Genomic DNA, 26,318 nt, shown 5'->3' with positions numbered 1-26,318 from the left:
CCAAATGTCCATGGCAAGTCCATAAGCAGAACCCAAACATAACAAGCACGACAGAAGCATTTTCCATACCTGCAATTCAAGCATATTGCCTCCAGCCATGGAGGCAATCTAATGAGCCCTTGCATCTGAGGAACTAGTTGTATAGTCTTTTAGGTCCTAAAAAGAAATCCTGAATTTTTAAAAAAGTATGGCAGATGGCATTACAACCACGTTAAGGAACACCACAATTTTATTTCATTGAAAACTTGAGCATTCTCCATCTGGCAACAGCTTCAATCGATTTTTCATGGGAGACACACCTGAAGTTCCCACTGAAACTAATGGAAGGTGGAAAGCTCAGCATCATGATTAACTAAAAAACTTAAATATGCTTGCACAAAATAAAAAGGTTTTAATAAACACATATTATGTTAATAAGGCTTAAACTGTTAAAACTGACCAACTCGAATTCGTATGGCTTGTGTAGTGGGGAAAAGGTTTTAAATAAAAATGCCATAACCTGCCACCTCGCCTCAAAACAAAGAACAGGAAACTAATGTTGCCCCAAGGTATAATATGTAAGATTTATAATACCATAAATCGCACATTTTATACAGCTGTGTATGATAGTTTGCAAGCACATCGAGCAGAAGAGTTCATTGTCATGATCCTTTCATTTGTTTTCATGCTCCATCATCAGAGGTAGCTGCTCGGTATCTGTAGCAATAGAGCTTGTTGTCTGCACCGCCACTCAACAGCAACTATAGAGCAAGGAAGAAAAATCTAGTTATAATGAGACAATATTCAGAAACATTCGTTTCGTTTCAGAGCACAATTCAAAGTGTTGGTGTTGATCTTTAAAGCCCTAAACGGCCTCGGTCCAGTATACCTGAAGGAGCGTTTCCACCTCTATCATTCTACCCGGACACTGAGGTCTAGTGCCGAGAGCCTTCTGGCGGTTCCCTCGCTGCGAGAAGCCAAGTTACAGGGAACCAGGCAGAGGACCTTCTCGGTAGTGGCGCCCGCCCTGTGGAACGCCCTCCCACCAGATGTCAAAGAGAAAAATAACTACCAAACTTTTAGAAGACACCTGAAGGCAGCCCTGTTTAGGGCAGCTTTTAATGTTTAATAGGTTACTGTATTTTAGTGTTTTATTGGAAGCCGCCCAGAGTGGCTGGGGAAACCCAGCCAGATGGGCGGGGTATAAATAATAAATTGTTGTTGTTGTTGTTGTTTTCCCTCATCTAGACCAAGTAAAAACGTATATACAGTGGTCCCTTGATTCCCGAATGGCTTAGTTGTCAAACAAATTGGCTCCCAAACACAGCAAACCTGGAAATAAGTGTTCCGGTTTGCAAATGTTTTTGGGAAGCCAAACGTCTGACGCGGCTTCCAATTAAGTGCAGGAAGCTCCTGCAGCCAATCGGAAGCTGCGCCTTGGTTTTCGAATGGTTTCAGGAGTCAAACGGATTAGGTTCGAGAACCTGTACCAGGAAAAACAATTTTTCTTCAAAACTTGCATAAGAAACACAAGGCATGGTATCACAGATTTCCCGATGCTTAATGCAAAGGAAGGAGTATATAGGAAAAGGCTAATTCATATTCTTGCTTATGATTAATACAGCCAATTGTGCCTTGGAACTTTTGCCTTCTTAATGTTAGGAACAGAAACTTCACAATGTCTTAAATCTACAATAAAAAGAGAAGCAGCACAAAATGCTATAAACAAAAAACAACTGGTCATGTTGCATGATATCTAACATCAGCGTCCCAATCCATTCTGCAGGCTTGGGGAAAAACCCAGAACAGGTTTCGGGGCACACAGGGAGAGGAAGTCCCATTGCACAGGCAGGTCTTTGCAGTAACAAGACTTTGTTGGACGTAACCCAACGTTTCTGCAAAATCACATTCTTTCAAGAAGTTTTAAGATAAATCACTTTCACAAGTTGAACCTTTGCTGTTCTGCATTGCATAAGTAATTAATATTTATAAATCACTACACATATCTAACAACATAAACAGCATCTGCTGCAAAGATAATTCGGTTTCCACCCCAATCCTGTTCCTGACGAAGTTCTTACCCCTGCTTCTGTCCATTCCACACACAAAACCTTGTCTTCATGAGCAGCCAAGTCATAGAGAGGTGCCTTGCAACTATAGGAAACAGAAAACAGCCATACTAGTTATATTACATGGAAATAAAAGCATTCTGATGGCTAATTGCTGAAATCAGTCAGCAAATTCCTTCTACGTAAACTTCCCCTCCTACTCACATTCTACTGTCATCTTTTCAGTAAGATCCAGTTGCAGAAAACTCTTATTGTCATTCAATCAAGAACTTTTGCTGACACAAGGTTGGGGGAGGAGGGAGGTGGTGGCGATTTCTGCCATTCCTCCTCCAGCCCCCTAAAAATCGGGACTAAAGAATTTGGCGAACGACATGGGAGGTGGTGATGAACAGTGCAGGATGAATCAACAAAAATATCTTCCTCATTTCCATCAGTGGGAGAAAAATTCCACTCCTGGGATGCTTCTGCAAAGTCAGGATCCAAACTACAATTTCACTTTTGGAATTATGCACACTGCCTACATACCGTCTTTAACCATAAGCAAGTGCTGATTTTGACCTATAGAGCGCTATACCGCTCAGGACTCCAATACCTCAAGGACCATCTCTTCCCATATGAACTAGCTGAGACACTATGGTCTTCATCAAAGGCCCTTCTCTGTGTGCCCCACTCAAGGAAGATGAGGGTGACCACATATGAACAGGCCTTTTCATTGGTGGCCTCCCATCCAACGAATGTTTTTGGAGGGAGATGTGCCTGGCACTATCCTTGTCAGTCTCTAGGTGCCAGGCTAAGACCTTTTTGTTTACGCAGGCCTTTGGCTACTTGATCTTGTTCCTCACAGTGATCCTCATTTTTCAGTGGGTTGGGTTAGGATATTTCCGTTCCACCTTAAAAGGGAGCAGGATGTTTGTATAACACCCTGCGTAAGTTCCTGTCTCACAGGATGTTTATGTTGTAAGTTCCTTTCGATTTTGCCTGTCTTGCCTGTGCAGTTGGAGGAGACGGTCATGATTTCTTTGTTCTGACCTACGCTGAATAAAACTGTAAATATGCAGTTCTGCTCTCATGCTGTGCAACTTCTGTTGTGTGAATTCTGCTGAAAGAGTGTGCTCTAAGCCTGAGGCTTAGTGTCGCTATAAATAGCTGATGCTGCCTGACTACGGGAGGTCGATGGATCGTCCGGCACCGAGCTTGGGCTCAGATGGACCTTATCTCCCTGGCAGTATCCCAACACCAGGTTTCGGGCCCAGATTCACGGCACTTGCAGAAGAGTAAGACTGCGCCAGACTGCTAAGGTATGTTGGAAAAGCGAAAGCAGAGGCTTTTCTGTTTGCCGCGGAAGACGTCTTTGATGTCCGGCTAAACTAATTGGCCTGGGAGCCGAGCCAGAGGCATCGTGATTTATGAGCTGCCGAGATAAGACGTCTTAAAAGGCTCACGGCTGAAGCAAATAGCTGAGATGGATCTTTTACAATCCTCTGAAGCTGCTCCGTGTCCACTAAAGCTAAATGGCCACAACTATCAGACCTGGGCAAGGTACTGTGAGGGCCAGATGAGAAGGCTTGGTGTGTGGAATACTATTTCTGAGGACCCCCCAGCCCCTGTGACAGATGAATGGAGGGCACAGGACTCGAAAGCCATGGGGGTAATTTTGCTCTCAGTAGCTCCTGAAGAGTTAATCACCCTGGCTGGCAAGGCCAGTGCCCGTGAGATGTGGGACGGGCTTAGAGCCTGTCATCTCCGACAAGAGGCTGGGTCTGTGTTGCTTTATTTCAGAAAGCTGCACAGGAAGCGTTTGGAGCCAGGGGAAGACCTTAGAGCCCACGTTTTACATTTGCAGCATCTCCGACAGGAATTGACTCAGAGAGGTTTCAATATGCCTGAGTCACTGTTTGCAATTCTCATCCTGGACTCCCTGGATGAAAGCTATCATGCCGTGTCAAGTCAGCTGGCGACTCTCCCTGCGCAAGACCTCACTGCTACAAAGGTCTTGGCGACTTTGCAAAATGAATACGACAGGAGAAATGCAGCTGAATCGGCTTGTGCGCTTCAGGGGGAGCAATGTGGGACAGCATTCCAGCCTCCAGGGGGAGCCAAAGCGTTGGCAGCTGTGAAGTGCTGGAACTGTGGGAACCAAGGTCATACTCAGAAGTTTTGTCGAAAGACTGGAAATAAACAAAGGAAAAAGCCTGCAGATGGCCCGAAGCAGAAGGGGAGTGGAAAGCCAGGGAAAAACACGGCTATGTTTGCTGGCACAGCTCCACCAAAGGCTAAAGGCAAGTCTGATGGCCAGGAGCAGGGGGGCAAGCTGCAAAAGCCCACGCTGGTGGAAAACAAGGTTTTGTTTGCCAGCAAATCTGCTTCGAAGGGGAAGGCCAGGTTTATTGTTGACTCAGGTTGCACGCGCCATCTCAGCAAAGACCGCCATCTGTTTGTCTCCTTCACACCTCAAGATGGAGAGGTCCAGCTGGCTGATGGAAGGACTTTGCAAGCTACAGGAGTTGGAACTGTGAAACTTGCAAGTCTGAATACGACCATTAGCAATGTACTTTTTGTTCCAGGAGCTGCGGACAATTTGCTTAGTGTCCCACAGCTAAATCGGCGTGGTTTTGAAATTACCTTCAAGAGGACTGTCTGTGTCATCAGAAAAGGCAAAGAGGACATTTTGCATGCAAAGTTGTTGGATGGTTTGTTCTGTCTAACTTATGATGATGCTGTTATATCTAATGCTGATACTTGTTGTGTTGCACAAACTAACAAGGTTCTTCATGCAGGATGCATTCATGATGCACATCGAAGATTTTGTCACCTCTCTTGGCAAGCGCTAGCCAAGATGCCTGGGTTGGTTGAAGGTTTGGACATCAAACCTTGCAAATTTCACATGAAATGTGTATCTTGTGCAGAGAACAAGGTGAAGGTTGCTCCAAAAGGCAAGGAGTCTAGCAGGCAGGCTTCCAAACCCTACCAGTTAGTTCATGCAGACCTGGTAGGTCCTCTAGCGCCCTCTTTGGGAGGAGCAAGGTACTTCATGGTTCTAATTGATTCTTTTTCCAGGTACATTCATGTGTTTATGCTCGAGCAGAAATCGCAAGCATTTCCTAAGTTCAAGGCATTCTGTGCTTGGTTGGAGAATGCTCATGGTAAACGTATTGGCTGTCTGTTTACTGATCGGGGCGGGGAGTTCACTTCTCAGCAGTTTGAAGCTTTCCTGTCTGAGAAGGGAATCCAGCATGACTTGTCAACGCCTAGATCGCCATGGATGAATGGGCTTGCGGAGAGAGCAAATCAAACGTTGCTGCAAGGAATAAAAACCTTGTTGCATGATGCCAACCTCCCTGAGAAGTTTTGGGGGGAGGCTCTCTCGAATTTTGTTTACACTTTTAATCGCAGACTGTCATCACCTATTGGCTGCACTCCCTATGAGAAAATGTTTGGTAAGAAACCTAACACCAAGCACTTGAGAATCTTTGGTTCTGACATGTGGGTGCACACCCCACAAAGCAACAAGCTTGGGAAGCGTGGGGCACATGGTTTGTTCATGGGGTACGATAAAGGTGCATACAGAGTATGGATGACTAACTCTAAATCCATAAAATTCACAAGGAGTGTTGAGTACAATCCTAAGTGGGGGGAAAATGTGGGAATTTTCCAGAGTTACCCAGAGGAGGATGAAGGTGATGTGAAGAAAGCAGATCATGCTGAGAAAGCTGAGGAAACTGAGGATGATGATGATGATGATCAGAGTTCGGATTCCAGTTCAGTGGGCGGCGCTGCTGCTGCTGTCAGTGACAGTGATGACACAGCAGACTACAAGAGCGCAAAGGCCTCAGTCAGACCATCTGATGCGTCTGACAATGAACTGGAAGAACCACTGTTCACCATTGGTCACTTTTCTCCTAAGAAGGAGGAGATGAGTCCAGAAGACTTGCGTCTAGTTCGCAGGTCTGAAAGGGCGACCAAAGGCAGACCTCCAAAGAGATTTGCTGATGAGTTTGCTAAGACGGCAACAGCTGTTCTTAGTAGCTCAGAGAAGGTGTGGGAACCTTCAAGCTTCAAAGAGGTCCAGGAGCTAACCTCTAAAGATGCTGAGCCTTGGCTTAATGCCATGAAGGCTGAAGTTGATTCCTTGAATAGGAACCAAACTTGGGAACTGGTACCGGTAGTCCCAGGAATGAGACTGGTTGGCAGCAAATGGGTCTTCAAGGCCAAGACAGACCAGAATGGCAAGGTTGTCAGACACAAAGCCAGATTGGTTGCCAGAGGTTTTTCACAGGTACCAGGGCAGGATTACCATGAGACCTACTCACCCACGGTCAAATATGAGAGCATTCGGCTGATGCTCAAGATCGCTGCGGAGGAGAAAATGCATGTTTCCCATCATGACATTAATACAGCTTTTTTGTACGGGATTTTGAACGAGCAGCTGTACATGCTTCCACCTGATGGGATGCAGATACAGAAGGGAATGGTCTGTAAACTGCGGAAATCCTTGTATGGTCTCAAGCAGAGTGCCAGGTGTTGGAACACAAAACTCACTGAAACGTTGCTTTCTCTAGGTTTTCACCAGGGCAAAGCTGATCCATGTGTGTTTGTCAAGGAGGAGGGGCAAAACAAACTGTATTGTTTATGTTTTGTTGATGATCTTCTGATGTTTTGGAAGAATCAGGCTTTCTACCAAAGCACCCTAGCTCAGCTGAAGGAGCACTTTGACATGAAGGATCTTGGTGAGGTATCCAACTATCTTTCTCTGCAGGTGGAGAGGGACCAAGCAGGTAATTTTCTGGTACACCAAACACAGAAAATTGCTGATGTATTAACCAGGTTGAATTTGGTTGATGCAAACCCAGCAGACACACCGATGGTGACAGGTTACCAGGTAGACAGTACTGCTGAAGCGTTTTCTGACACAACGCTGTACAGATGCATTCTAGGCAAGTTGAATTTCATTGCTAGATGTTCAAGACCTGACATTGCTGTAAGCACTAACCTGCTTAGCAGACATGCTAACAATCCTACTGTTCAGGATTGGAAAGCTCTGAAGCGCATAGCCCGGTATTTGAAAGGGACTATGCACTACAGGCTGAGGTTCACCAGTCAGAAGACTGGAGGTCTTGAAATCTTTGCAGATGCAAGTTTTGGAAGTGACACCACGGATGGTACAAGCACTTCTGGAGTATGCTACATGTACAACCACTGCCTGTTTGACTGGTTGTGCAAAAAGCAGACAACAGTTAGCCTAAGTTCCTGTGAAGCAGAACTCAATGCTCTGTCATTTTCACTCATGGATTGTGAATGGTTGATGCAACTGTTTAAGGACATTGGGGTTTCTGTGAAATGTCCTATACAAGTGTATCAAGACAATAGATCTTGTTTGGCTTTGCTGAACTCGGAGAGTTGCAAGCAAAGGACCAAGTATTTGCAGATTAAGCTACATCGTGCAAGAGAGTGTATTCAGAAAGGACTTATTCAGGTGTCCTACATGCCAGGAAATGAAATTCCTGCTGATCTGTTGTCTAAGGTTGTTAACAGAGAACAACTTAAGGTTTACGCACAAAGGTTGCAATTGGGTTGAACCACAGGTACTACAGGTTACACGGAAAGGGGGAGGATGTTAGGATATTTCCGTTCCACCTTAAAAGGGAGCAGGATGTTTGTATAACACCCTGCGTAAGTTCCTGTCTCACAGGATGTTTATGTTGTAAGTTCCTTTCGATTTTGCCTGTCTTGCCTGTGCAGTTGGAGGAGACGGTCATGATTTCTTTGTTCTGACCTACGCTGAATAAAACTGTAAATATGCAGTTCTGCTCTCATGCTGTGCAACTTCTGTTGTGTGAATTCTGCTGAAAGAGTGTGCTCTAAGCCTGAGGCTTAGTGTCGCTATAAATAGCTGATGCTGCCTGACTACGGGAGGTCGATGGATCGTCCGGCACCGAGCTTGGGCTCAGATGGACCTTATCTCCCTGGCAGTATCCCAACAGACTTGTCCTTATTAATAATGTGTCTCTGGATGAGCATTTTAATGTATTTTGCATTGTTCACTGTTTTAAATCTTTTTATTGTTCTGAACTGCTTTTATGTATTGCATTCTACCTTGCCAAGTCACTTTGAGACTTCATGTTGTGTAAAGCAACTGGTAAATGCAATAAATTAAAAAACCCACTGTCCTGCTGTGCCATAATCCTTAGAAAAACAGAACTGCATCAAACACAATGCTTAGGGAGACATTTGCAGGTGCAGAACATCGAGGAGAATATTGCTAAAATCAGACTTAAGATCTAGTCGGAACCCTTCAAATCAAGATCAATTGCCCTAAATATTCAAAGAACCTATAGTGACATTTCTTCAGTTTGTGTGTCATCCAGTAGCACAAATCCATGTGGCAAAAGTCCAACAAGAACCCAGGGTTTAAAGTTTACCTTCTTGTGTCCCAGAGTTTGACAACGTTGTCTAAAGAACCAGAGATGAGCTGTTGCTCATGTGTTGGTGACCACTTCACTGATGTCACCCAGCCAGTATGTGAGGTAAGAGAAAGCAGTACCAAAGAACCATCTGAAAAGAGGCAGACAAGTCTCACTAGCCACAACTGATGAGTCACACAAAACACTCAAAATTTTTACAAGCATACAGCAGGGTGAAAGTGAGTACGCAATGGATACAAAAATAGTAATAGCCAGGATTTTTGGTAAATGCGCTGAAATCAAACAGAAAGCAGGACACAATGACCACTCCCTAGGCCACTACTGAGATGAAATGTTTCTTTACAAAGACCAAAACTAATGTTTATTAAAAGTAGCACATTAGTGATATAATCAGTAAAAACAGGACATCTGCAAGCCAGATGAAGAAATTAGGAAGTTGCCATATACCAGGTCAGATTTTTTTTCTCCGTCTAGCCCAAATTTGTGTACCCAGACTGGCAGCTGCTCTCCAATGTCTCAGGCAAAATAATAATAATAATTTATTATTTATACCCCGCCCATCTGGCTGAGTTTCCCCAGCCAATATGGGCGGCTTCCAATCGAGTGTTAAAAACAATACAGTATTAAATATTAAAAACTTCCCTAAACAGGGCTGCCTTCAGATGTCTTTTAAAGATAAGATAGCTACTTATTTCCTTCACATCTGAAGGGAGGGCGTTCCACAGGGCGGGCGCTACTACCGAGAAGGCCCTCTGTCTGGTTCCCTGTAACCTCATATAACTTACGACCTGTTCCTTCCTAACTAGAGGTGCCAGGGACCGGACCAGAGACACTGTGTAGGATAAAACATGTCCACTACCACTGAGTTATGATCCCTGCATATAGAGAGCTTTACAAACGCTGCCATAACCACTGCATAGAAGTGGAAGATTATAGCAGCTCTTCCTGACTCTGGGTTACCAAAGTATGCCACCAGTCAATCAGGGTTGGGAAGCCTCACCAGAAAGTTTATTCGAAAGCAGGTATGTATAGCTCAATAAATGCATGAAATAATAATAATTTTAAAAACGTAATGTGTGTGTGTGTGTGTGTGTGTACATGTGCACAAACGATTTGCAAAAATTCTCTTGTGAATATGCAGTATTTTTTGCTCTATAAGACTCACTTTTCCCCTCCTAAAAAGTAAGGGGAAATGTGTGTGCGTCTTATGGAGCGAATGCAGGCTGCGCAGGTATCCCAGAAGCCAGAACAGCAAGAGGGATTGCTGCTTTCGCTGCGCAGTGATCCCTCTTGCTGTTCTGGCTTCTGGGATTCAGAATATTTTTTTTCCTTGTTTTCCTCCTCCAAAAACCAGGTGCGTCTTGTGGTCTGGTGCGTCTTATAGAGCGAAAAATACAGTACCTTCTGTTCTACCCACCTTTGGTACGAGGGTCCCATAACCTAATGTGTCTGTCAGTGCTTCCAGAGGCTAAACGCCGACACAATGGCGAGTAGGAGATAGAGTTGAACACTTTGTTTCCAGTCTACGTAAAAATAAGAATAGAAAGAAGCAGGGTAGATTTAAATCGCTAGTCAGTAAGACTTGATTTAAATCATTTATTTTTTTTTACAAAAAGACTCATTCTTGCTGGCATAATCTTAATATTTACAACCAGATGAAAGTTTCATTTTTGGAATAATAAATTTTCAGAATACAGCGGTACCTCGGGTTAAGTACTTAATTCGTTCCGGAGGTCCGTTCTTAACCTGAAACTGTTCTTACCCAGAAGCACCACTTTAGCTAATGGGGCCTCCTGCTGCCGCCGCGCTGCCAGAGCACGATTTCTGTTCTCATCCTGAAGCAAAGTTCTTAACCTGAAACACTATTTCTGGGTTAGCAGAGCCTATAACCTGAAGCGTATGTAACCTGAAGTGTATGTAACCCGATGTACCACTGTAGTTTTTACAGCTATATCAAAAATTTCTGATTTGCTTATACTATTAGAAATACATAGACAAATAGTTATGAAATTATTGTGAGGTTTAATGAGTTAACTGTTTATTGGAAGGATTAAAACAATCATTTCCTTAATAACAATTTAAACAATTTATTTAACTAAAACAATAACATTATAGCATATGTATCCATGTTTGTTAACTGATGTGGTTAAACTTTTTTTAAAAAAAAACCTTAAACTGAGTTTAGCACACATGAAAAACTTAAAACAAATCCTTATTTCCTTATGAATAGCCTTTGGACTATAATGTAACTTAAATAGAAAGCTATCTTTAGAAAGATTTTTCCTCCAAAAGCATTTTATTTTAAAAATCCAATTTATATAAAAAAATCTGATTTAAATTTTAAAAATCAGATTTTAAAAAAATAAATAAATGATTTTTATCCACCCTGAGTAGAAGTAATTAATGAATTGCTCTTTAGACTTTGTACAAAACTCTTTGTTGAAGGCAGTTAAGCAATCTAAGAAATGGCAAACTTGGTTTGCAAGAGAACTCACCAAAGTGGATTTGAGGCCCCCTGTTTCAACATCCCACACCTTAATTGTGTGGTCCCATGAAGCACTGCATATTTCATCTGTATCTGACCAAAGCACAGAAGAGACCGATTCTGTATGACCAGAGAGGGTTGTAACAGGAATCTAGACAGGAAAAATAAACATTGGGAGGATATGGTTATTGAAGTAAATGTGCATGGGATTGTGCTATTTCCCTCCATTTCAACCCACTGGAGTTGGCTCCAGGGCTCAGTAGACTTATTGCAGCAGCTATCCAATGCCTCCTCTCTCCCTTGGCAACTGCAGCTGCCATCTTAGTTTCCCCCCAAAAAAGCAATGCCTTTATAATAATAAAGTATTATTATTAAGCTGTTGATCTCTCTCAAAACAGTGATCACGGTGCTATCAAATCCTGCATATATATAAAAGGACAATTGCCAAGCAAATCTAACTTGGATGGCTCAAAAGGGGTTTAGACAAATACATGGATGGCAATAGATGATTACCAGTCATGGCTGTGTACCAGCTTCAGTACTGAAGACTATATGCCTCAAAATACTGGGGGACACAAGCAGGAAGGAAGTTGTAGCACTCAAGTCCTGCTTGCAGTTTCCCGTGTGCATCTGATTGGCCAATGTAAGAAAAGGATGCTGTTCATGGGACTTTGATCTGACTCAGCAGGGCTTTTCTTACGTCCAAGTGGAACTTACAGAGCACTGCATTTTGGGGAAACTAAGACAAGTGTCACAACTGCAGCCAGCAGGTCCCTGGAGGTATAGCTGGCTGGTAATGCTAGGCCTGAACCCCACATCCCCTCAAAGGAATTTCTACGCAATCTAAGTTTGTCTTACTCTTGTTAGTCCCAGCTGCTCAGTTTTCTGCTTTTTCCTTGGTCTGTTTGCTGCCTCCTCCGTTTCCATTTCATCCTCTTCATCTGTAGGCACTAAAATAAAAAAAAAATGGTCATTTTAACCATACGACCACTCACTGGTCAATCTCCTATTGCTATAAATTGGATTTTTGTAAAAAAAGAATACCGTATTTTTTGCTCTATAAGACTCACTTTTTCCCTCCTAAAAAGTAAGGGGAAATGTGTGTGCGTCTTATGGAGCGAATGCAGGCTGTGCAGCTATCTCAGAAGCCAGAACAGCAAGAGGGATTGCTGCTTTTACTGCGCAGCAATCCCTTTTGCTGTTCTGGCTTCTGAGATTCAGAATATTTTTCCCCTTGTTTTCTTCCTCCAAAAACTAGGTGCGTCTTGTGGTCTGGTGCGTCTTATAGAGCGAAAAAGACGGTAAATCTAATTATCAACAAATCTGTGATATGAAGAATCACTGATTAGTCCTAATTTAAATGCTGGCCTGCGATTTGCACACATTTCCCCCAAGAACACTGATCAATTGCCATATTAACTCAATTCCATGGAAGCAAGCGTTTTAGTCACTGGGGGCAATCCAAGTATGAGCCAGATGTCGTCCAATGGGATTAACTTCCAAATAAAAGCTTTTGGAATTGTGGAGCCAGCTTGCTGTAGTCATACTAGTTGCTTAAGGTCAGGTGTGGGCAACCCTGGCTTTTTAGACATTGCTGAACTACACCACTTACGATCCCTGGCCACTGAACCTATTTGTTGGGAGCTGATGGGCATTGTAGTTCAGCGACATCTGGAGGGCCAAAGGTTTCCCACACCTGATTTACCGTATTTTTCGCTCTATAGGACGCACTCCCCCCCCCAAAAAAATGAAGGGGAAATGTGTGTGCGTCCTATAGAGCGAATGCAGGCTTTCACTGAAGCCTGGAGAGCGAGAGGGGTCGGTGCGCACCGACCCCTCTCGCTCTCCAGGCTTCAGGCAGCTATCTGCAAGCCTTCGGAGCGCAGCGGGAGTGCCCGCCAGGCTCCGAAGGCTTGCGGATAGCAGCCTGCAGCCCGGCGAGCGCAGTGCCAACTTCCACTGCGCTCGCCAGGCTTCAGGCAGCCATCCGCAAGCCTTCTGAGCGCAGCGGGAGTTCGGAAGGCTTGCGGATAGCTGCCTGTTCTGGGAGCTGGGGTCGGGGGAAGCTCGGGCTTCCCCGCCCCCAGCCCCAGAAGCTCCAGGAGCGGCGGCGAGGTTGCGCTCAATCTTGCCGCCGCTCCTGGACCTGGGGGGGGGGGGGAATAATTCCCCCCCTTTATTTCCCCCCCTAAAAACTAGGTGTGCCCTATGGTCCGGTGCGCCCTATGGAGCGAAAAATACGAGTAGGTTCCTGTGACATCTTAATTTTATTGTGGCAGAGGTTTTGGGGGCTTCTCTCAGGAACATGAAGTGTTTTGCCCGATTTTTTTTTGCATAAGATCAGTTCTCAGATTGAAGATCACAGCCGCAGCACTCCTCTCCCAGACCTGGAGCTACTGCTAAAATATGGTTTAGTACATCCAGATTTGTGGTTTGTTTCCCTCCAAATAATCCACGAGTTGTAACTTAGGTTTACGAGTGATACAAACCACAAGTCTGGACTCACTCCGATGCAGCACTTAACCCAGCGTTTCTCAAACCTGAGTCTCCAGCTGTTGTTGGTCTACAGCTCTCATTATCCCTAGCTAGCAGGACCATAATTAATAAAACAAAATAATAATAATAATAATAATAATAATAATAATAATAATAATAATAATTTATTATTTATACCCTGCCCATCTGGCTGGCCTTCCCTAGCTACTGTGGGTGGCTCCCAACAGAATATTAAAAACATGCTAAAACATTAAACATTAAAAACTTCCCTAAACAGGGCTGCCTTCAGATGTCTTCTGAAAGTCAGATAGTTGTTTATTTCCTTAACATTGGATGGGTGTTCCACAGGGCAGGTGCCACCACCGAAGAAGCCCTCTGCCTGGTTCCCTGTAACCTCACTTCTTGCAGGGAGGGAACCACAGAAGACCCTCAGAGCTGGACCTCAGTGTCTGGGTTGCATGATGGGAGTGGAGACGCTCCTTCAGGAATACTGGGCCAAGGCAGTTTAGGGCTTTAAAGGTCAGCACCAACACTTTGAATTGTGCTCAGAAACGTACTGGGAGGCAGGACCGGTGTTATATGGTTTTGGCAGCCACTCCCAGTCACCAGCGTAGCTGCCGCATTTTGGATTAGTTGTAGTGGTCAACAATGATGGAGTTATAATCCTACAACAGCCGGGGGCCCAACTTTGAGAAACACTGACTTAAACCAAACCATGGCTTAGCACTGGCTAACGTGGTGGCAGCAGGGCCAGCGAAGGAGCACTGCGGTTGTGATCGTAACTCTAAGAGCCTGCACGTTTACTTGTTCGCAATAGCTACAGTCTGGCAAACCAGGTCACCGTGGCCTGTCCTTCGATAGCCACTATTTCCTCATGTGTAGCAGAAGTGGGGCCATGCTCCTAGCCCTGATCCCAATGTTGCATCCTATTTTCCATGCTTCTCTCTGCCTTCCTGTGTTGAACGCAACATCTGACAAGGAAGCCCTTCATGTAAACAGCGGCTTATGCACATGGGCTCCAGGCGAATTGGACATCCTCATAATCTGGAGAGACTGAGATGGAAGCGGACCCTGTTCCTACATGCGAGTTAAGCACATCGCTAGGACTTTGAGGTATGTTTTTATGGAGCTACGAGACAGACACTGGGTTACAGGTGGCCTGCGCAGTTCACACATTAATTGAACCTAACCCCTATGGCGAAACGAAGTATTCTCCAAACTCACAGAACTGATATACATACACACGTGGGAATATACAATTCTGCAACACGGCACCCCATTTTGAACTTCTCGTGCAGTTAGCAAAAGTATTTGCATGCAGCTTCAAAGTGCAATGTCTGGGGCAGCTTCTGTTTGCCAAAAAAGGTGGTTCAGATTCACGAAAAGAAGGGTGTGCCCACATGTAAACCACACAGAGGTTTCATTTACAAATAAGCAGTATACAAATCCTGTTAAATAAATTAATGTATCGTAAGCATGCAGAGTTGTAGACAAAGGCGCTGGGAGTTATTAGATGAAAGGTCAAAGGAAGCACATAAGTTAAACACTGATCTTACCTGCAGACCAGATCTTTAGCATCTTATCCCAGGATCCACTGCAAAACTAAACACACCACAAAACAGTTTTCAACAAAAATGGCACATTTTAGCTAGCTATCATTTGTGATGGGCAAGTTACCCAAAGCTTGATTTCAGAACAGGCTTAACTCAAGTGAGTCACTGTGTTTTTCCATATATAAGACGCCCACATAAGACGCCCCTATTTTTTTGAACACAAAATTAAGAAATCGGGCCAGAGGCCAAGCCCGAACCTGAGTCTGGGTTACCTGTGCCAGAGCCCAAGTTTGAACCACAACCTGGGCCACCAGCACCACAGCCTGAACCTGAGCCCAGGCCACCCATACCAGAGCCAGAGCCCAAACCCCTGTGCATTCAACATCTGTGTATAAGATGACCCCCAAATTTTGACTAAAATCTTTTAGCAAAAAACATTGTCTTATAGATGGAACAATACGGTAAAATAGGCTTGATTTGACTCCAAACCAGATTCAGACAGGACCCAGGGGAAGTTCCCATACCCTTTTACATTTTATTTAAAATATCTTGAGGCTGAAAGCACCTTCCTCAGCCTTCAGCTAAACAATTCCTCACCAAAATAATTCCCCATGGTTTTACTGGAGAATAGAAAATCAGGAAGTGGGGGAGGGAGGGAAAGAGATGGATGCCCCATGCCATAATTTCACATCTCTGAGTGTTTACAGAGGGTGGTGAACACAGCACATGATATCATGGGCTGTCCCCTAAGCCTGCTAGATGACATCGCAAGGGGTCGTTGCCTTAGGAGAGCGAGAAAAATTCTCAGGGACGATTCACACCCCGGCCAGCACCTCTTTAATCTACCCTCGGGCAGGAGATATAGAAGTATAATCAGCCGTACCAACAGGCTAAAAAACAGTTTCCACCCGTGGGCTGTTAGGCTACTGATCGGAAAATAATAATAGTGCAACTGAGTTTCGGGGTTGGTGTGTTGTGCAACAAGCACACAAAGCGCAATGAGATTGAGTGTTTGTGGCGGGGGGGGGGGAAGGCTTGGTTAATTTCATTGTACACAGGTTGTACATTGACATTAAAGGTATTATTATTACTATTATTAGTGCAAGGTTTCCAGTTATCAGAAGATGGAGAGCAGATGCTATAGTGTTGCCTTTTATGTGAAACAACATCAACTGCCTCAGCTGCTTGGGTGAGAGGGAGGGAAGAAAGGGAAGTCAATATAACTTACTTTAGTCCTTGAGCCATCCACAGCGACAGATTCTACGCTTCCTGCATGTCCTCTGCAGCAGTGAAGGGCCTTTACTTTGTTCTTTTCTACATTCCATTCCCACAGCAGGATAGTCTGGTCCATCGATGCACTAAGCAGCAGGCATGACAAACTATCTGAGGGATGAAGGCATAGCAGACAGGTTCACACAGCAGTCTTTCCCCAAACCAACCCTCTCCTAATTCTCCCAACCCACTCAAATATGATGAAGCGTTTACAAAACGATTATAAACAGGCCGAGGATGGGATCGATTTGGAGCTGAGGCAATGTAGAAGGATATCACAGGCCTACTGGGAATGTAGAAGTAAATAGAATATGACGGTCACTCATACACATTCCCAGTTTAATGGCCATGAATGCAGTCAGAGGCATCAGTATAACATCAGGCAGCCCTGTTTAGGGATGTTTTTAACGCTTGAAGTTTTATTCTGTTTTTAATGTTCTGTTGAAAGCTGCCCAGAGTGGCTGGGGAAACCAAGTCAGATGGGCAGGGTAGAAATAAATTATTATTATTATTATTACCACCCAGTGGGACTTTGATGCGGAGGCCTTTGTTTCAATACAAAACTGCCACGTAATGTGGCAACAATTGCGCAGGAGGAATTGCAAAGAAGAGTGGAATTTGAGAGGTGGATAGGTTACTCTGATGCAGCGAAAGCAAAAAAAGTATTTCGATAAATTTGTTAAGTCTTTAAAGCGTCACTTTCTGTGTTGGATTTCAGTTTGGAAATAAGTGAACAATTCGGGGTGGCAAGTTTTCTGTGAAATTTATTTAAGCTGAAACTCCAAACAGAGTAAAATCTACTTACCTTTTTTGACCCAGGCCACATCTTTAACCACATCTACATGTCCAGCAAGCGTCATTATGGGTTTGCCTTCTACTGACCAAATCCGAGATGTCTGGTCATAGGAGCCTGTCAATATCCTATGGAATTTAGAAGCAAAAAAACTTGGTGGTTGGTGGTTGTCTTTGGTTCTTCACAGGATACATCTTCTACTTTAAGGGCTTTAATCGAGCACTGGACACACTGTGCAATTTCATTTTTTTAAATATTGTGCTAAAATATGATGTTTGTTAATGAAGAATCCTTTCCCAGCAAGGCACTTGGGCTATAGATACTACGCACGGTTAAAGCTGCAAATCTATAAGACAATGCCACCATCCTCTGCGGGGACATCATGCTAAAATGCTTACTATATTCACATATACTTAACTTCTGTGCTGTTTGAAAGCTCAAGTGGAAATTTTGAATGGAAAAAAAAATATGTTTATTTAAAAGACAGAGGGGAAAGGAGGAAAAGAATGGGTAAACTGACGCTGTGCCTTCAACATGGTGAGTGAAATAAAACAAGATGAAAGAATGGATACAAAAACTTACGGAATATGCAGAAATGGCGAAACTTACTGGAAAAATAAGAAATCAAGGTAACAAACTTTTTATAAAAGAATGGAAATGGTTTATTGAATATTTACAAAGAAACTGTAAACAGATAAGGACATTGGCAGGATCATTGTAATAACCTGCAGTTTTATAAGAGGATATATTTAAAAAGCAGATGAATAAATGAGTAAATTAAGTTAATTTGGAATATGCAGAATATATATATATATATAATTTAAGGAACTGCAGAAAGAGGGGGAAGGAAGCCAAGTTTCGGAATGTTAATATGATTGTAAAATCACTGAAATGTACAAAACTGAAAAATCATAAATAAAAAAAGAAATAATGGAAGGCGATATCTTACAGACAGTAAGTCAGACAAAAGAGATTAGGAAAGAAGTAGCATGTCTCCCTTACCATTCTTCTGTAGCTTCGATAGAACTGATCCAATCATCATGGAGCATGCATTCTTCAGGTTGAGGAGCCGTGTATTTTTCAACATACTCTATTGCTACTACTTCTTCCTGCGCACACAAAACACGTCAAGGGAAAGGATCAGCCACTGAGGTTTCAGAGGAAAATTTCCTCTGCAGCAGAGAGGCTTCACAAGGGCTGCGGCTGCTGCTTAGCACCAAGAGCTGCTCTTTCAAATTGTTTTTAATTTTTATCTGTCTTGTTTTAAATGAGACCACCTTGGCTGTGAGCCCTGGAAGACCTGCACCCTGCCTGGCTGGCCCTTTCCCATCTGGCCTGGGAGAGTGGAGTGCGGACTGACTCCAGCTACAAAAGCTGAGGCTGTTGAACAGATTCTGGGGCTGGGGTATTGTTTACGGGGGGCTGAGAGAGCTTGTTGCTGTTACTGATATTATTGTTTAGTTTTATATTTTTAGTTTTAGATCTTATGATTTATGTGGATATTGTTTCCATTAGGTTGTGTTTGATGTGTTTTATCTGTTGTTTATGACTTCTGTTATGTTTGTAATTATGTAAGTCTTTTCATGTTGTAAGCCGCCTTGAGCATAGGTTCAGCTATGGAAAGGCGGCATACAGTGGTACCTCGGGTTAAGTACTTAATTTGTTCCGGAGGTCTGTTCTTAACCTGAAGCACCACTTTAGCTAATGGGGCCTCCCGCTGCCGCCGTGCCGCCAGAGCCCGATTTCTGTTCTTATCCTGAAGAAAAGTTCTTAACCTGAAGCACTATTTCTGAGTTAGCAGAGTGTGTAACCTGAAGCGTATGTAACCTGAAGCATATTTTTTGCTCTATAAGACTCACCTTTTCCCTCCTAAAAAGTAAGGGGAAATGTTTGTGCATCTTATGGAGCGAATGCAGGCTGCGTAGCTATCCCAGAAGCCAGAACAGCAAGAGGGATTGCTGCTTTCACTGCGCAGCGATCCCTCTTGCGGTTCTGGCTTCTGAGATTCATACCATATTTTTCGCTCTATAGGACGCACTTTTTCCCCTCCAAAAATGAAGGGGAAATGTGTGTGCGTCCTATGGAGCGAATGCAGGCTCCCTGGCTTCAGCGATAGCAAGGCAAAGCCTCCGAAGCCTGCGCTCCGGAGGCTTTGCGTTGCTTCCGCTGAAGCCAGGAGAGTCTGCTCTTTGAGGCTGGCGGTGGGGAAAGCAGCGCTTTGCCCATCGCCAGCCCCAGAGATTGGGGGGCAGCGGGAAGGCGTGCGACGCCTTCCCGCTACTCTCCAACCCGGGTTTGAGGCTGGCGGTGGGGAAAGCAGCGCTTCCCCCATCGCCAGCCCCAGAGATTGGGGGGCAGCGGGAAGGCGTGCGACGCCTTCCCGCTACTCTCCAACCCGGGTTTGAGGCTGGCGGTGGGGAAAGCAGCGCTTCCCCCATCGCCAGCCCCAGAGATTGGGGGGCAGCGGGAAGGCGTGCGACGCCTTCCCGCTACTCTCCAACCCGGGTTTGAGGCTGGCGGTGGGGAAAGCAGCGCTTCCCCCATCGCCAGCCCCAGAGATTGGGGGGCAGCGGGAAGGCAGCGATGCCTTCCCGCTACTCTCCAACCCGGGTTTGAGGCTGGCGGTGGGGAAAGCAGCGCTTCCCCCATCGCCAGCCCCAGAGATTGGGGGGCAGCGGGAAGGCAGCGATGCCTTCCCGCTACTCTCCAACCCGGGTTTGAGGCTGGCGGTGGGGAAAGCAGTGCTTCCCCCATCGCCAGCCCCAGAGATCGGGGGGCAGCGGGAAGGCAGCGATGCCTTCCCGCTACTCTCCAACCCGGGTTTGAGGCTGGCGGTGGGGAAAGCAGCGCTTCCCCCATCGCCAGCCCCAGAGATCGGGGGGCAGCGGGAAGGCAGCGATGCCTTCCCGCTACTCTCCAACCCGGGTTTGAGGCTGGCGGTGGGGAAAGCAGCGCTTCCCCCATCGCCAGCCCCAGAGATTGGGGGGGGCAGCGGGAAGGCAGCGATGCCTTCCTGCTACTCTCCAACCCGGGTTTGAGGCTGGCGGTGGGGAAAGCAGCGCTTCCCCCATCGCCAGCCCCAGAGATTGGGGGGCAGCGGGAAGGCGTGCGACGCCTTCCCGCTACTCTCCAACCCTCCTGTGGGCTTTTGGGGGAGATGGGGGAATTCCCCCACCTCCCGCAAAAGCAGGCAAAAGCCGCGCGCTCTTTAAAGGAGCTCCGTGGCTTCTGCTGGCTTTTCTAGGAGGTGGGGGAATTCCCCCACCTCGCAGAAAAGCCTGCAAGAGCCGTGCAGCCTTTAAAGAGTGCACAGCTCTTGGGGGCTTTTCCCCAAGGAGGGAGAAGGGACTGACTGGCCGAGTCCGTCCCTTCTCCCTCCTGTGGGCTTTTGCGGGAGATGGGGGAATTCCCCCACCTCCCGCAAAAGCAGGCAAAAGCCGTGCGCTCTTTAAAGGAGCTCCACGGCTTTGCTGGCTTTTCTAGGAATTCCCCCACCTCCTAGAAAAGCCCGCAGGAGCCGCGCAGCCTTTAAAGAGCGAGCGGCTCTTGGGGGCTTTTCCCCAAGGAGGGAGAAGGGACTGACTGGCCGTTTCAGTCCCTTCTCCCTCCTGGTCGAAAAGCCTGCAGGAGTCACGCGGGGCTCCTGTGGGCTTTTGCGGGAGGTGGGGGAATTCTGCCACCTCCCGCAAAAGCAGGGAGAAGGTCTTGGAGTAGCGCACAGGCTGCGTGCAGCCTGTCCACTGCTCCCAGAGCTGCGGGGGGGGGATCATATTTTTTCCTTGATTTCCCCCCCTGAAAACTAGGTGCGTCCTATGGTCCGGTGCGTCCAATCGTGCGAAAAATAGGGTGATTATTTTTTCTCTTGTTTTCCTCCTCCAAAAACTAGGTGCGTCTTGTGGTCTGGTGCGTCTTATAGAGCGAAAAATACGGTAGGTGCTTAACCTGAGGTACCACTGTATAGATACTGAAAACAAAACAAGGTGCTCTCTTATAAACAGTCCTTATTTTTTTCCAGTTCCCTCTGCCCCCCTGAAACCAAGAGGGCAAATTACCTGCACCAGCTCCAGGCTAATTCAAGTAAGGGACTCAATTCTGGGTCCTCTCAGGAGAAGGGAAGGGTTTTTTGGTCCAATGCATTCAAGGCCATCTCTGCTGATAGAATGCCACAAGTCTCCAGGGCCTTATACTGGCTACTGCCAGCAGCAGACTTGTGTCTTATGGGAACAACAGAGGCCTCTGTAGCAGACGTGCGCTCCCAACTGCAGACGAATTTTTAACCAATCCTAAGCCCCCTCTAGGGGACGCGAGTGGCGCTGTGGGTTAAACCACAGAGCCTAGGGCTTGCCGATCAGAAGGTCGGCGGTTCGTATCTCTGCAACGGGGTGAGCTCCCGTTGCTCGGTCCCTGCTCCTGCCAACCTAGCAGTTTGAAAGCACATCATAGTGCAAGTAGATAAATAGGTACCGCTCCGGCGGGAAGGTAAACGGCGTCTCCGTGCGCTGCTCTGGTTCGCCAGAAGCAGCTTAGTCATGCTGGCCACATGACCCGGAAGCTGTACGCCGGCTCCCTCGGCCAATAAAGCGAGATGAGTGCTGCAACCCCAGAGTCTGCCACGACTGGACCTAATGGTCAGGGGTCCCTTTACCTTTAAACCCCCTCTAACTAGCAGCTCTGGAGGCTAGAATTGCTCTGTCATACATTTGCAAGCAAGACAGCCCGATACAATAATTGGGAGGTTTGCACAAATTTAAGTGGATGATTCTCTATTTCTTACTCTCATAATCCAGAGCCTATACTCTATACACACACACACACCCCAATGACTTACAGTTGAGATATTTTCCACTTCCATGTGCCTCACCAGGGACATGCGCAAGAACTGTCCGTTGATAAGGAAATCAAATTCCACATATTTGTGGCCTTCTAGAGACAAAGAAAACACAAAGTGTCAGGTTGCATGATACACTCAGAAGATGCAGTTTGCACTGTACATTTGAGAAGGCTTGGTTAGCTCCCCAAACCAGAAGTTATATCACTGATACACATTACATATTCAGCAAGTTGGATGTTACAGCATCTTGGTTCCAACTGTAATATTCTTTGAACCCCTAGACATAACACATTTCTCTGGGCAAGCGATCATGAGGAAACAAAAAATAATCATAGAAATTATCAGTGATTGTGCAGAGATTTTGTCTATTTGAACGTGTACCCAAGGAAGGCAAGGGCCAACTTTCTGGACAAGAAACTTACTGTGTGAAATGGCCCTGTGACCACAGCAGGAATACAACTGGGTACCACAGTGAGTGTCAGTATAATGAAGTAGGCAGTACTAATTTGATGTGAAGGACCCGGGTTCAGATTGCTCCTTGTAAAGATCACTGGAGACCCTTGGCTAAGTCACTGTCTCCCAACCTAGCCCGTACGACAAAAAAACTGCTCAGGGATAACAGTGTTCTAACAAAACAAAAAAAAGTTTTCCCTTCCAGTAGCACCTTAAAGACCAACTAAGTTAGTTCTTGGTATCAGCTTTCGTGTGCATGCACACTTCTTCAGAATAAGTCTTTAAGGTGCTACTGGAAGCAGTGTATCTGAAGAAGTGTGCATGCACACGAAAGCTCATACCAAGAACTAACTTAGTTGGTCTTTAAGGTGCTACTGGAAGGAAAAAAAATTTTTTTGTTTTGTTTTGACTATGGCAGACCAACACGGCTACCTATCTGTAAGTGTTCTAACACTTTGAGATGAAGCGTGAACTACAAATGTGCTAAATAATATATACATAATCTACAAATTGTCTTGTGCCCCAAATTGTGTATCTCCACTCTAGTTTGCTTTGCTAAATAAGATATGCTTTGGGAGGAAGGGTTGAATATAAATGTAATAAATTAATGTAAGCTTATACGGAATTTGCTGAGGTGATATCTATAGCATCATGTGTTTAATAGCAAAAATTAATTAAGTCTGTAAAACTGTAAACTGTGATTAGTTGTATGTGTGGTAACCACCTCTACAGACTCCTAAAATTAACTCTCAACTAATAGCAAGGGGGCAAACTTTTAAAACCCCTCAAACATAAACATACCATTTTTTGCTTCCAGCAATTTGTTGATAACATTACTGAGATCAGCAACTTCAGAAGCAGCTGGGACAGAGAAAGGAACATCATCTACTACGTATCTGTGGAGAGAAAACAGTTGCACACAGTATTCAGAAACGGGTAAAATCAATCTCAAACTTCCACCATCGTCTTCATGGGAAATATTTTACCTTTTAAGAGCAGACTCATGTACTATACCACTGTATAGGTATGGTAAAGGACCCCTGGATGGTTAAGTCCAGTCAAAGGCGACTATGGGCCCTGCCACCCATATCAAATCCCAGTAACATCTACCCCCAACCTGAATGACTAACCAAACCCAAGAGAATTGTTTTGGAATCAAAACAAACAAACAAACCATCTGTGGCACTTTAAAGGCACCAGGCACAATATTTCCTGCACTTTTGCCCATTTTACAGCATGTACAGATAGCTACCCTCAGGTGCCACAGATAGAAGCATGTTTGAGAGAGATGGCTGAGGCAAAAAAAGATGAAATGCAAGCACATGGATACAGATTACACACATATACATATATCCAATCAACTAAGATGCTTTGCATATCTAATTACAGGTATAGAATCATAGAGTTGGAAGAGACCACAAGGGCCATCGAGTCCAACCCCCTGCCAAGCAGGAAACACCATCAGAGCACTCCTGACATATGGTTGTCAAGCCTCTGCTTAAAGACCTCCAAAGAAGGAGACTCCACCACACTCCTTGGCAGCAAATTCCACTGTCGAACAGCTCTTACTGTCAGGAAGTTCTGCCTAATGTTTAGGTGGAATCTTCTTTCTTGTAGTTTGGAACCATTGCTCCGTGTCCACTTCTCTGGAGCAGCAGAAAACAACCTTTCTCCCTCCTCTATGTGACATCCTTTTATATATTTGAACATGGCTATCATATCACCCCTTAACCTCCTCTTCTCCAGGCTAAACGTGCCCAGCTCCCTTAGCCGTTCCTCAAGGTAGCAAGCTAATTGGGCTATAACTAGCTGGATTGGATGTAAGGCCCTTTTTGAATATTGGGATGACTACCGCTGTGGCCCAAACTTTGGGAAATAACCTAGATGAATCAATAAATGAGAATATTACCACCACCAGGGAGGCCCATCAGTCAGTGTTAGATTCTGGGGGCAAATACAGTGGTACCTCGGGTTAAGTACTTAATTTGTTCCGGAGGCCCGTTTTTAACCTGAAACTGTTCTTAACCTGAAGCACCACTTTAGCTAATGGGGCCTCCTGCTGCTGCTGCGCCGCCAAAGCAGGATTTCTGTTCTCATCCTGAAGCAAAGTTCTTAACCAGAGGTACTATTTCTGGGTTAGCAGAATCTGTAACCTGAAGCGTATGTAACCCGAGGTACCACTGTAATCTACGCCTTTATTGTTTCTTAACTGTGAAGTAAGATTCTTGACTTCAGTTACAGATACTGGAAGCCAATCTGGTAAGTTTCCAAAAGGTTCTGTTATTTGGTTGACCCCATCACCCTGCCCATGATAAGAATGAATGATAATATTGCATACACGTACACATACATCTATATGAATGAATGGCTGAGGCCAAAAGACCGTAAAGTGCAAGAGGCAGGCAGCCTAGCAATGCCAAAATGGACTTTGCTTAACAGCAACGCTTCAACCACAGTTGCCATTGCTGCGATGACCCAGTTATGCCCTTCCAGACCCCGGCGATGTACTTACTTCGCGTCCTCAGTGAAGAAGCGAGCCTGAAGCTGCGCCATTTCAAAGGCTGGGATATTTCTGTCTCTCCCCAGAATCAGCAGCGCCTCGTCCCACGTGGCTTCAGAGTTGCTTCCGCCCTCTGCCGTGGGGCCGACGGAGTCGCCTCAGCGAGCGATTAGTTTAGTCTGCCCTTAAAGGTAAAGAACCAGCTTTTATTTTCCTCCCCCTCTTCTCGCCCCCCACTTCCTACATAAGCCACGAAGTCGATGGGTTGTTGTTTTTCAATTGGTTCCTCCGTGCACAAAAAAAGGCGTACACTATATTTTAAAAAAATATATTTCCCTCTCCATGTCCCTCCCTCCCATGAATCCTGGGAGCTGCAGTTCTGGAGCTATAATTCTCAGGAAATTAGTTCTCAGGGTGGGGAAAAGGGGCTTTGCGCTGTAAACTTATGCTGGGTTTGCAGCCTGTTATTCCTATTTATACCCATCTGAGTTGAAGGAAATTGGGTAATATAAAAATAAAACTCATATATATCTATATCTATTATTTCTCTCTTGCTGTGTATATATATATATATATATATATATATATATATATATATATATGAGTCTTATTTTTATATTACCCAAATATATATGTGTGTACATGTTTGAAATGTTTATTTAATACTGCCCTTTATCTAATGATCTCAGGGCGGTTCACGGCATAAAAATGCAAAGTTCATAATAGGGACAAAAAAGAAATAAAAGTCATATATTTATATTATCTCTCTCTCTCTCTCTCTATATATATATATGAGTTATTTTTATATTACCCAAATATATATGTGTGTATATGTATGAAATGTTTATTTAATACTGCCCTTTATCTAATGATCTCAGGGCAGTTCACAGCATAAAAACACAACATAAAAACACAAAGTTCATAATAGGAACAAATAAGAAATAAAACTCATAACACCTCCCCCTTCCAAGATGCGTGTCTGCGCGTCTACAAACGTGCCATGCATTTGGCAACGTTTGCATTTTAACAACAGCCCGCAAACCCAGCGTTCATTGCCATTCCGAACCTCTGCAGAACTGGGCACACCTGAGCGTACGGAAACCCTTTTTTTTATAAAAAAAAAGCACCTTCAAGAGCTACCCACCCTGGAAGAGTGGCAGATGAAGGTGACAGATTATATGGAATTGGCGGAAATGACTGGCAGAATCCGAGACCTGGGAGAAGAGTTGGTGGAAGAAGACTGGAAGAAATTTAAAGAATATCTTCAGAAATACTGTAAAATTAATGAATGTTAAAATGATGTTGGATTGAAAATAAGTGGCATTAGCAACAAAGTTAATAAGAATATGCAAAAATGAATTGATAATGGATGAAAATATAGTTATAATATGTTAAGATATAGAGTTAAGATAAATGAAAGAGGGTAAGGATTTGCTGATTTGATTATTTAAATGGGAATACAAAA

General features: G+C 44.8%; 2 protein-coding genes and 2 long non-coding RNA genes across 5 annotated transcripts in view; 2 read left to right on the top strand and 2 right to left on the bottom strand.

Annotated features, from left to right (window-relative positions):
* Window positions 1–211: 211 nt before the first annotated feature.
* WDR12 (WD repeat domain 12) lies at window positions 212–24,992 on the bottom strand. Of its 2 annotated transcripts, XM_083571069.1 has the most exons (13): window positions 24,866–24,992; window positions 23,155–23,249; window positions 21,898–21,992; window positions 18,072–18,178; window positions 17,082–17,197; window positions 16,233–16,387; window positions 15,008–15,053; window positions 11,814–11,905; window positions 10,966–11,106; window positions 9,888–9,993; window positions 8,468–8,600; window positions 2,061–2,133; window positions 212–740 (listed from the first exon to the last, which is right to left on the bottom strand). In XM_083571069.1, the coding sequence occupies exons 1-13, from the start codon at window positions 24,904–24,906 to the stop codon at window positions 663–665; spliced, it is 1,278 nt and encodes a 425-aa protein (XP_083427195.1). In that variant the 5' UTR covers window positions 24,907–24,992; the 3' UTR covers window positions 212–662. The 2 variants fall into 2 exon arrangements, with proteins under 2 accessions (XP_083427195.1, XP_083427196.1); XM_083571070.1 differs by lacking the exon at window positions 24,866–24,992 and having other exon boundaries at window positions 21,898–21,989; window positions 23,151–23,249.
* On the bottom strand, window positions 12,190–13,541 carry LOC310743861. The gene is made up of 2 exons (XR_014539274.1): window positions 13,214–13,541; window positions 12,190–12,671 (listed from the first exon to the last, which is right to left on the bottom strand). It is a non-coding gene; the product is annotated as an uncharacterized lncRNA (long non-coding RNA).
* LOC310743853 lies at window positions 22,083–22,964 on the top strand. The gene is made up of 2 exons (XR_014539272.1): window positions 22,083–22,523; window positions 22,797–22,964. It is a non-coding gene; the product is annotated as an uncharacterized lncRNA (long non-coding RNA).
* CARF (calcium responsive transcription factor) overlaps window positions 24,945–26,318 on the top strand; it is a 114,258-nt gene continuing 112,884 nt past the window's right edge. Inside the window, exon 1 of the transcript XR_014551959.1 lies at window positions 24,945–25,044. The gene's annotated coding sequence lies outside the window, so the exon portion shown is untranslated. The remainder of the gene's footprint in view (window positions 25,045–26,318) is intronic.

Source organism: Podarcis filfolensis (assembly GCF_964270895.1).
Source record: "Podarcis filfolensis genome assembly, chromosome: 1".
In the NCBI taxonomy this organism is placed as follows: domain Eukaryota; kingdom Metazoa; phylum Chordata; class Lepidosauria; order Squamata; family Lacertidae; genus Podarcis; species Podarcis filfolensis.
The sequence above is the reverse complement of the archived record's forward strand: the minus strand, read 5'-3'. Positions and strand labels throughout refer to the sequence as shown.